The sequence below is a fragment of the Diabrotica virgifera genome, chromosome 5 (assembly GCF_917563875.1).
Source record: "Diabrotica virgifera virgifera chromosome 5, PGI_DIABVI_V3a".
NCBI lineage: Eukaryota > Metazoa > Arthropoda > Insecta > Coleoptera > Chrysomelidae > Diabrotica > Diabrotica virgifera.
This window is the reverse complement of record NC_065447.1, coordinates 248,232,793-248,244,827: the sequence shown is the minus strand read 5'-3', so window position 1 is coordinate 248,244,827 and position 12,035 is coordinate 248,232,793. Positions and strand designations below refer to the sequence as shown.

At 32.0% G+C, this 12,035-nt stretch overlaps 1 protein-coding gene across 3 annotated transcripts in view; it reads left to right on the top strand.

Annotated features, from left to right (window-relative positions):
• Positions 1-12,035, top strand: part of LOC126884772 (uncharacterized) — a 786,660-nt gene that overhangs the window by 69,039 nt on the left and 705,586 nt on the right. For all 3 annotated transcript variants that reach the window (XM_050650993.1, XM_050650991.1, XM_050650992.1), the window contains one exon: positions 3,095-3,347. In XM_050650993.1, coding sequence (XP_050506950.1) covers positions 3,095-3,347 — 253 coding nt within the window. The remainder of the gene's footprint in view (positions 1-3,094; positions 3,348-12,035) is intronic.

Genomic DNA, 12,035 nt, shown 5'->3' with positions numbered 1-12,035 from the left:
AGATGAACTATTTTTTTGCTTGAGTCCATGATTTAATTCCCATAATTCAAATGGTTTCTCTAGATTGAAGTTTTCTCTGGGTACGGTAACTGTAGCTTCATTTATCTGACTTGGAACCCAAGGAGGTGAAATCTTGAAATGGAACTCTTCTATCCATGCAGCTTCGGTGTTTATCGGAAGTTGATTGGACTGCTTTCGGTTTTTGTAGCGATTTACTTTCTTCCAGACGTCGCTGATTGGAGTGTTGGAGTTTAAGCTTTCGCAAATTTCGCAAAAAAAAAGTGTAAAGAAAGTTAGTTTAATATTTAAATAAAATACAAATAACCTGTTAAGTATATTAATTTCGTTGAAATCATAATAATAGAAGTATAACTTCTTACGTGCGTACAAAGTACACATACATTCTTTTTTTTTATAAAACACCCTGTATTTTGCAGAATGGTAAAAAACAGTAAATTGTTATTTTAATTTAACAATGTTTACATTAATAATTTGACTTATATTTGACAGTTGACAGTTATATTGTACCTACTTGTTAGATTTAGTTTAAATAAATTTTGTTGGTTAGTTACACAAATAAATTAAGTAAAAATGAAAAAATGACTTGTTATTTGAGGAAGGTGGAAAAACCATATGTATAACATGGGAGTAAAGTGCCTTTTACTCCCTTGAGTGATTACTGGCAATGATTGGCAGTAAACTTCATTCTCGGGAGGAAAAGTAGCACTTTCCTCCCTTGTTATACAAATAGCTATTTTTACAAAAATATATTCAAAAAAAAAAAGCAAGAAAAAAACACGAAAGAAAGCAATTTTGTTTTTTGCACCATAAATTTTTTCCACGGAGACATAGGTATAGGCATTGCTTCCGCGAAAACTAACGTCCATTCTTCGTCTTTAAAATGAAGTTTGGTAAAAGTTTCTAGGATTTATACTTTCCGAAATAGGATTTTTCAAAGTTCGCCACTCACAGTATTTTTGGGCCATTTTCCCTATTATTTCGCAAACATTGTTCTGTAACTTTTTTCTACGCATCTCTAAGTATATACAACAGTGGTACATTTGGTAGAAAGAGAAGTCCTTTACCTTTAAAATGGTCTATTTTATAAGACTACACGGCTCTTTTTAAGCAAGTTATGCCTTTTCAAGGTTTTATACTTTTAATAATTTTTGATATTTTTAATGATTATTTTTTAAATTTCTCATTATGACTTTTTTTCTTGTACATTTAGGTATGTACATTTTGGAATAAAAGAAAGCTTATTTTCTTTACTTTAAAATGGTGTATTGCAAAAAATTCTAGGACTATTTTTAAACAAGATATCCGTAGGATATCCAAGGGTATCCGTAATTTGAGAAAAATTTTAAATTATTTTTATTTTTTTTTAATTAGAAAATTATAATTGCATATTATAACATAATTTTTAATTCCAAATAACTTTTCTTAATAACACTTTTCGATATTGTGAAATATAAAGGTACTTTACTCTTGAGCGAAATTCACATTTTTTCACATACCTCTTACACTATTGATAAAATTTTATATGTGATTATTTATTATGTGAAAATTATCCATTAACTTAACTGTATCCTCATATGACTTGTCTTCAGGGACCTCTGGAGCTAGTTTATCGCACAGTGTATCGTATGCTTCCGACCCCATGTAATGTAGTAAATAGGGCAATTTCATTTCCTCTGGAATTTTAAAAACTTTGTATGCTCCTTCCAGCCGTTTTACCCACCTGGACCATTTTGTAGCTGTCTGGTTAAAAGGTTCAACGGAAAACTGGAATGTAGAAACTTGTGTAGACATTACTGGAGCTGTAGCAGGTGCAACTATCGCAGTTGTAGTCGAGGAACTCGTGTTTGTACCGGCTGTAGTTGGAACGTTGTAGTTGATGTAGTGTCTGTAATATTTGTATCCATTATCCTCGTCGCCAAATGTCAAGTCCTTTGTACTTAAAGGACGTAAGTATTTGTAATGAAATAATACTCGATGTAAAATACTTTATTTTAAAGAATTATGCACATGGTTTCCATTTTCTATCGCAGTATTAAGTATGTGACCGCTGTCGTTCAGATGACAGTAGTACCAACCTACATTCATGGTTAAGGGAGTTTTACACGAACATAACAACCTAAAGATACAATAAAAAGTTATAATGAGAAATTTAAAAATAATCATAAAATATATCAAAAACCCTTAAAAGTAAAAAACTTTGAAAACAACCATATCTTGCTTAAAAATAGTCATAGAGCTTTCTATGATAGACCATTTTAAAGGTAATTGACTTTTCTTCCTATTAAATATAACCTTTCATATACCTAAAGCTACGTGGAAAAAAATTACAGAACAATGTTTGAGAAGTAACAAGGAAAATGGGCAAAAATCTCTGTGAGTGGCGAACTTTGAAAAATCATATTATAGAAACGATAAATCATAGAGACTTCTACCAAACACCATTTTAAAGAGGAAGTATAGAAGTTTTTTTCTGTGAAGAATGCCTATACCTATGTTCCCGTAGAAAAAAGTTATGGGGCAAAAAACAGAATTGCTACCTTTCGTGTTTTTTTCTTGCTTTTCTTTTGAAAATATATTTGTAAAAAAATAAAATTTTTGACTTTAAAATATGATGTTTCGATAGTAAATTTAATCTGGAACAATTTTCCTGTAGACGTGTTTGCACCAAAAGTGCATACAACTCACCCTAATATGCCCTGTGCCTAGGGACTAATTCACCCCTTTCTCAAAAACGCACCCCTTTAAATGGTATGAAACAATAAAACCCCGTTAACGTTGTATATAGTTCCTTTCGAAAATACATAATCAATAGCCTATTAGGCTTATTTTAATCACTAGGAATTCTGGACGTGAGGGCCTTTTAATGGCACAAAATATTCCTGTCACAAAAAATAAAAAAAATCTGGTATATTACAAAATAATAATCAAATTTTTACATACACTTAAAGTGCGAATTTTTAGGAATCAATGCATGACCCATTGGGCTTATAAGATTGTAAAATAACTAATAGCCACTTTGCTATATTTACATCTTTCTGTCGGATATTTTATCTTTCGGTGGTTTATTTTCCAGAAATGTCATGTTGCGACGATTCAAAAGCGGGAGCAGCACCAGCAGCAGCATCAGCTTCAGCTTCGGGATCAGCTTCAATGCCGCCAGTGTCGGCAGCGCTCGGCGTACCGGGAGAGTGCGGCGACGCTCCCGATCCAATCGTGGCCGCCGCGATGCTGGAAGCGACGCAACTGACGGACTCCGAGCGGGAAATTATCCTGGGAGTCCTTGGAAGGGACGAACTGCTGAGGAGGGAGCAACAGATGAGAGTTTTGTAAGTTTTCGATTATTATATTATTATGCTTATTATCGCTATTAGGTCGTCGAGAGGGGTAGGCGATTAGGAAGTTGTTAGAGCGTTAGTACGGGAAAATTGGGGAGTTTAAAAAGAAAAAATTAATAATATTAAATACATTTATTTATTTTATTTAATCAATAAACTCAAAGTACCGTTTCATTACAGGATTTAAAATAAATATTTACGTTGCTTTTATAATGTACTAGATTTACAGGGTGTAACAAAAATACAGGTCATAAATTTAATCACATATTCTGGGATCAAAAATAGTTCGATTGAACCTAACTTACCTTAGTACAAATATGCACATAAAAAAAGTTACAGCCCTTTGAAGTTACAAAATAAAAATCGATTTTTTCCAATATATCGAAAACTATTTGAGATATTTTATTGAAAATGGACATGTGGCATTCTTATGGCAGTAGTATCTTAAGAAAAGCATATAGTGAAATTTAGACATCCCATAAAAAATTTATGGGGGTTTTGTACCTTTAAACCCTCCCCCCACACACTTTTTTGTACGTTCCAATTTAATTATTATTGTAGTACCATTGGTTAAACACAATGTTTTAAAAACTTTTTTGCATCTTAGTATTTTTTCGAAAAGTCGAGTTTTTATCGAGATATTTTGAATACTTGTCAAATCCACCTAGTCCAGAAAGCCACTGCGCATCCGCTAGGAAAAATATTCTAATTCGGATTTTTTGCACAATCTTACTCAAAAAGGACCCCTTTTAACAAATTTGCATGTTGCCAGGACCAAAAGTTGGTCAAAAATTTTTTAAACGTTTTTTTTTGTTTTTTTCCTAAAATAATTTTTTTTTGCATGGAACAAATTTTTTTTTAGGTTTTTTGGATCATTCCAAACAGAAAAGGTCTTCAGTGACTTTTCTCTAAAGTTGATAGTTTTTGACATATAAGCGATTAAAAGTTGAAAAATTGCGAAATCGGCCATTTTTAACCCTTAAAAACTATGTGAAAAACTGAAAATTTGAATGTTGCCAAGGTAGGTAGATATTCTTTAAACATCGATTGATGAAATCCCGAAGAGTTTTTTGTAATACAGTATCAAGAACTCCTTTGTTTTTTAATTGCCAATCAATCATGCGCGACACTATTTTCCACCGTTGCATGTGTATACAGTATGGTGCAAATGAAAGGAATAAATTCGTCATTTCGTAAACCGGTGACTTTAAGGAAAAATCCCAAAACAGGTCGGTTTTTATTTTTAAGTTATGATATTGTGGCATATATAGTATACTAGTGACGTCATCCATCTTTGCGTGATGACGTAATCGATGATTTTTTTAAATGAGAATACGGGTCGTGTGCTGGCTCATTTGAAAGGTTCTTCAATTCTCTATTCAGTAATATAAACATGTACATAATTATTTATACAGGGTGTCCAAAAAATTTTTATTAAATTAAATCATTTGGCAAATTGACAAAAAAATTAAATTATTGGACATCCTTTATAAATAATTATGTAAATGTTTATATTACTGAATAGAGAATTGAAGAACCTTTCAAATGAGCTAGCACACGACCCCTATTCTCATTTAAAAAAATCATCGATTACGTCATCACGCCCAGATGGATGACGTCACTAGTATACCATATATGTCACAATATCATAACTTAAAAATAAAAATCGACCTCTTTCGGGATTTTTCCTTAAAGTCGCCGGTTTACGAAATAACGAATTCATTCCTTTCATTTGCACCATACTGTCGGTGGAAAATAGTGTCGCGCACGCTTGATTGGCAATTAAAAAACAAAGGGGTTTTTGATATTGTATTGCAGAAAGCTCTTCGGGATTTCATCAATCGATGTTCACAAAATATCTACCTACCTTGGCAACATTCAAATTTTCAGCTTTTCACACAGTTTTTGAGTGTTAAAAATGGCCGATTTCGCAATTTTTCAATTTTTAATCGCTTATATGTCAAAAACTATCAACTTTAGAGAAAAGTCACTAAAGACCTTTTCTGTTTGGAATGATCCAAAAAACCTAAAAAAATTTGTTCCATGCAAAAAAAAAAAAATTTTAGGAAAAAAACAAAAAAAAACGTTTAAAAAATTTTTGACCAAATTTTGATTCTGGCAACATGCAAATTTGTTAAAAGGGGTCCTTTTTGAGTAAGATTGTGCAAAAAATCCGAATTAGAATATTTTTCCTAGCGGATGCGCAGTGGCTTTCTGGACTAACCACATATTTGTATATGGTTAAGTACGATTATGGAGACTTTGTAATAATAATATGAAAATTTATTTTTATGATTTACATTTTTAGGTATATTTTGAACCATATTAAAAAAGAAGCCACATCTCGATAAAAGGTGCCTTATCAGAAAAATACAAAGAGGCAAAAAAGTTTTAAAAACACTGTGTTTAACTAATGGTATCGCAGTAATAGTTTAATTGGAACGTACACAAACATTTGGGGGGTTTAAAGGAACAAAACTCCCATAAAATTTTTATGTAAACATATTAAAAAAGAAGCCGCAACTCGATAAAAACTGTCTTATCGAAAAAATACTAAGAGCCAAAAAAGTTTTAAAAATATTGAATTTAACTATAGTTTGTTTTTTAACCAAAAGGAGTGATTCAAATTTACCGCGCTGTATTGCTTGTTTGTAATTGGTCCAACCGCAGGCAAGTTTACTCCAGTGTTATAAAATTTTGACACTTATGACATTTATCAAATTTTGACACTAGTGAAATTTCATAGGTTAAGTTATATCGGCGATTTTTGTGTTTTCTGTGTTATTCCTTTAATTTTTAGATTGTTAGTCTGGTTTTATATACAAAGCAGTTGTTTTTGGAACTCTTTAGCGACGTATTAATTTAATATCATATTTATGGATTACCGTTGATGGCCGACTAGATCAAACAAAAAATAAAATATATTTGGTTATTATTCTAGTGACTTTCTTGGATGGGAATCTGTCTTTTTAGTTTACTCCTCCTGGTTAAAAAATAAACTATAATGGTACCACAATAATAATTTAATTGGAACGTACACAAAAGTTTGGGGTGGTTTAAGGGAACAAAACTCCCATAAAATATTTATGGAGTGCACAAATTTCACTATAATTTTGTTTTAAGATGTTCCTGCCATAAGAATGCCCCATGTCCATTTTTAATAAAAAATCTCTAATAGTTTTCGATATATTCGAAAAAATCGATTTTCATTTTGTAACTTCAAAGGGCTGTAACTTTTTTATGTGCATATTAATACTAAGGTAAGTTAGGTTCATTCGAACTATTTTAGGTCCCAGAATATGTGATTTGATTTATGACCTGTATTTTTGTTACACCCTATTGACTACTTTTGAAGTGTATACTTCTTATCGCTCGGTATGGAATTTTAACGGGACTAAAATCGTATTTGGCGTCATTCAAAAATCGTGACGCGAGTGGTAACCTTAAGGTATTATTTATAATACATATCTATACACTTATTTCAGCTTTATTTAGTAAACTAAATGCAGACACCGAATTATCTATTGTTTGACTGGTTTCAGGGTAATTTTAAATACGTACATATCCCAAATTTTAAATTATGGGCCGGATTCGGGATAGTGCGACACATGTTTTTATGGTAAAACTAAGTATGGATCCCGAATTTGATATTATTGACTGGGTTTGGGATGGTTTTAACTCTATAGGGGTTGATTTGTTCAGTTTTTCGAAAAAAAAAATAGAGCGGCACATGTTTTTCTACTAAAACTAACTATAGATTCCGAATTTTCAATTCTTGACTGGCTTAGGGGTGGTTTTAACCATGTAGGGGTTGATTTGTTCAGTTTTTCCGAAAAGTATAGTGCGACACAATTTTCTATGGTAAAATTAGATATAATATATTCAGAATTTTCTATTATTGACTGGGTTCGGGATGCTTTTAACCCTACAGGTGTTAATTAAACAAAATTAAATGAAATTAAATAAAATTAAAAAAAATCAAATAAATTTAAATATAATTAAATAAAATTAAATAAAATTAATTAAATACATAAAATTAAATAAATTAAAATAAAATTAAATCAAATTAAATAAAATTGAAAAAAATTAAATAAAATTACGAAATTGACGGACTCCGAGAGGGAAATTATCCTGGGAGTCCTTGGAAGAGACGAACTGCTGAGGAGTAGTGAGGGGCAAGCAACAGATGAGAGTTTTGTAAGTTTTAGATTATTATATTATTATGCTTATTATCGCTATTAGGTCGTCGAGAGGGGTAGGCGATTAGGAAGTTGTTAGAGCGTTAGTACGGGAAAATTGTGGAGTTTGAAAAAAGAAGTATATCTTTTATATCTTTCTTTATTTATTTCAATGTATAATCAATATAAAATAAACAATATGTTTGAAATGTATAGAAGAAATGACACAATGGGAGCTACACCCAGTGGTGAGCACAATTTACCTACATTAATTTCTTTATACTTTATATGTGCCGTTATTGTTTTCAAGTGTTGGCTATCGTAGTATTAAAAAGCTGATGAAATGTTTCTTGGTCGGCAGCTAGATGAAACACTTCTCCGACCGTTTGACTTGTCCATTGTCTAATGTTACGCATTCAGGATAGTTGTCTTCTTCCGACCCAGCGTTTTTCTTTGATTTTGCCCTAAAGGATCAACCGGAGGCATCTAAACATTCCGTATATGTATTTGGAACCTAGGAGTTTTCTATTGGTTCTTTGCAGCACGCGGTCATATTTCAACCAATAGGCGGCGAGGTTCCAAACGCATATACGGAATGTTATTCGGTGCCAAATTCATATACGGAATGTTAAATATTCGTACACCGAAAAAGATAAGTTTTTATTAGAGTCTGTTAAAAGGATATTGATTTTAAAATACTTGTTACTGTATTATTAAATAAAAATAAAACAATTATAGTATATGGAATGTTATTTGGTGCGAAATTCATATACGGTATGTTAAATATTCGTAGAACAAAAAAAAAATGATTTTTATTAAAGCCAGTTACAATTTGACTGGTTTTTAATTGTAGATATATTATGCAACGAGCTTTTAATGATGGTCATTATGAAGCGAGTATAAGGGATCGCCGCTAGGCGGCTCATTTCTTATAGAGTACGAGCTTCATAATGATAATTAAATGCAAGTTGTATACACGATTTTTCTATGATCATTCACAAAAAAAATATATTCAAATTTATTAATTTTGTAACGCAAACAAATTAAGAAGTTTGTCAGTCTGAAAGTTTGTTTACATATTGAGAACTGTCAAAGCGTATGTATTTGACTTGGTTAAAAATCGGTATCTTATTGAAAATCTGTATCATAATGAAGTTCATTATGATACAGGTAGTGACATCATAATTGATTATTATAGTATGAGAATAAAAAAATGATTGGTAATGTATTATTAAAGATCCACAAGGAAAAAGGTGTTCCTGTAGTTGGCTGTATACCATATAATACAAAAAAACGAAAAGTCCGTTATAAAAGGTCTGAAGCAATTTTCCTTGTGGCATTTTTTATAATCAACTAGTTTTAATGGGAATAAGCCACAATTTTAGCAAAAAAATGATTTTATTAACGTTTCGAAGCCCAAATCGTGTTTCGTTGTCAAAATTTATTCCCATTAAAAATAGTTGATTATAAAAGGTCTATATTTAAAATCCCTAAAAAGATCTACATCACAGAACTAGTTTTCGATTGGTTGACCAATCATCATCAGTGCTTTCCTAAAATGAATATAACCTGATAAAATGATGCAAAGGTGTTAAAATTTAGACTACGGTTAAAAAAAGTTGTAGGTTATACTCACGTGATCTAACATGCTAACCACCAAAATATTTGTAATTATGTAATATATGTAAATAAAATTTGTAATATTATATTTTGGTGGTTAGCATGGTAGGTCACGTGAGTATAACCTACAACTTTTTTTAACCGTAGTCAAAATTTTAAAACGTTTGCATCATTTTATTTTATCAGGTTATATTCATTTTAGGAAAGCGATGATGATCATTGGTCAACCAATCGAAAACTAGTTCTGTGATGTAGCCCTTTTTAGGGATTTTAAATATAGACCTTTTATAACGGACTTTATTCATTTTTTTATATTATATGGTATGCAGCCAACTACAGGAACACCTTTTTCCTTGTGGATCTTTAATAATACATTACCAATAATTTTTTTATTCTCATACTATAATAATCAATTAGGATGTCACTACCTGTATCATAATGAACTTCATTATGACACAGATTTTCAATAAGATACCGATTTTTAACCAATAGAATCGCGATATGACATTCGCGATAAAGGTGGCACACGCGCAGTAACCAATGACGAGTCAAATTTTTAAATTTGCTTGCGTTACAAAATTATTAATAAATTTGAATATATTTTTTTTTGTGAATGATCATAGAAAAAATCGTGTATACAACTTGCATTTAATTATCATTATGAAGCTCGTACTCTATACGAAACGAGCCGCCTAGCGGCGTTCCCTTATACTCACTTCATAATGACCATGATTAAATGCTCGTTGCATAATATACTATTAAAAACCAGTCTCATTTTCACTAGCTTTAATAAAAATCGTTTTTTTTGTTCTACGAATATTTAACATACCGTTTATGAATTTCGCACCAAATAACATTCCATATTTATACTATAATTGTTTTATTTTTATTTAATAATACAGTAACAAGTATTTTAAAATCAGTCTCCTATTAACAGACTCTAATAAATACTTATCTTTTTCGGTGTACGAATATTTAACATTCCGTATATGAATTTGGCACCGAATAACATTCCGTATATGCGTTTGGAAGCTCGCCGCCTATTGGTTGAAATATGACCGCATGCTGCAAAGAACCAATAGAAAACTCCTAGGTTCCAAATACATATACGGAATGTTTAGATGCCAACCGGAGTAAGCGATATTTAGGTCCTCTCATTGTATTATGACCAAAGTATTAGGCCTTTCTCATTTTGATGATGTTTATCAATTCTCGCTCTTGGTGCATAATCTATAGCATACGTTCGTTAGATCTTTCTGCTGTCTCTCCACGGGATTCTGAGCATGCGACGGTAACACCACAACTCGAACGCTTCTAATTTGTTGAGATTCTTCACTTTTGTTGTCCATGTTTCACATCCATAGAACAAAACGAACCAGACGTATTACTTCAATACTCTTAGACGTGTGCTCAATGACGGACTTCTACTGCACAATACAGAACGCCTGTTAATGAAGCTTTTCCGTGTAAGCTCTATTCTGGTCGAAATTTCCTTGACACGCTCAACGCTGCAGTCAATCTAGCTACCCAGATATCTAAAATGGTCCACCCTTTCCAGGATTTTGTTATCTTATTTTTGTTCTGAGTCTTCGAAATTAATTTTTGTCGACTACCATCCATTTTGTTTTCTTTGCATTAATTGTTAACCCTTTTTCAGTGCATTCTTTACTTACAGCGTTTAACAGGGTTTGAAGGTCTTCTAGACTCTGTGCCATTATCGTGGTGTCATCTCCGTAACTGATGTTATTAATAATTTCATCACCAATTTTAACACCTTTGCAACGATTATTGAACACTATCTCAAAAACTGGTTAAGTGTAGGTATTAAGCAACATCGGTGACACAACACATCTCTATCTGGTACCAATCCTAATAGAAACTTTAGCTGAAACCTCTTGATCCGCCTTCATACAAGCGGTTTGATTGTAGTAAAGATTTTTGAGCAATCTAATGTCATATGTACGTGCCCAGACCAACTAAGTCTAAGCATTGTTGTCTAAATAGTAACGTATGTTCTTCTTCTTAAAGTTCCCTCTCTTATCGGAGGTTGGATATTATAATAGCTATGGTCACTTTGTTGGCTGCTGCTCTGAATAGTTGTAATGAACTACAGTTAAACCATTCTCTAAGGTTCTTCATCCAGGAGATGCGTCTTCCTCCTATGCTTCTTCTTCCTTGGATCGTTCCTTGCATAATAATTCTCAGCAGCTCATATTTTTCTCCTCTGGTAATGTGACCCAAATATTCCAGTTTTCTAGTTTTTATACTTTTCATAATTTCTAACTCCTTATTTAAACGTCGTAGCACTTCAACATGGGTAATCCTTTGAACCCACTGAATTTTCAATATTTTTCTGTAACACCACATTTCGAATGCTTCTATTCTTCTTATGTGTTGTCTCTTCAATGTCCAAGCTTCCATTCCGTATAGCAATATAGAAAATATGTAGCATCTTAGAGCTCTCAATCTTAGAGCTCTCAATCTGAGAGGCAACTGAAGGTCTTTGTTTTTAAGCAGTGTCTTCATTTTTATAAATGCTTGCCTTGAAGTTTCAATTCGGACTTTAATTTCTTTGCTTTGGTCATTTTTGTCATCAACCCAGGTTCCCAGATATTTGTATGTATTAACTATTTCTATTTGGGTTTGCTCTATCATTAACCTTTCATTTCCATGTTCTGTTTTTGAGACAATCATAAATTTAGTTTTTTTCTTGTTTATTTTTAGACAATGCAATATTCGTTAATTCTATTTAACAATTCTTGTAGCGATTCCAGGGTGTCTGCTATTATAACGGTGTCATCAGCGAATCTTATGTTATTTACTATTCTTCCGTTTATAGAGATTCCATCACTTAGATCCGCTATCGCTTCCTGAAATATGG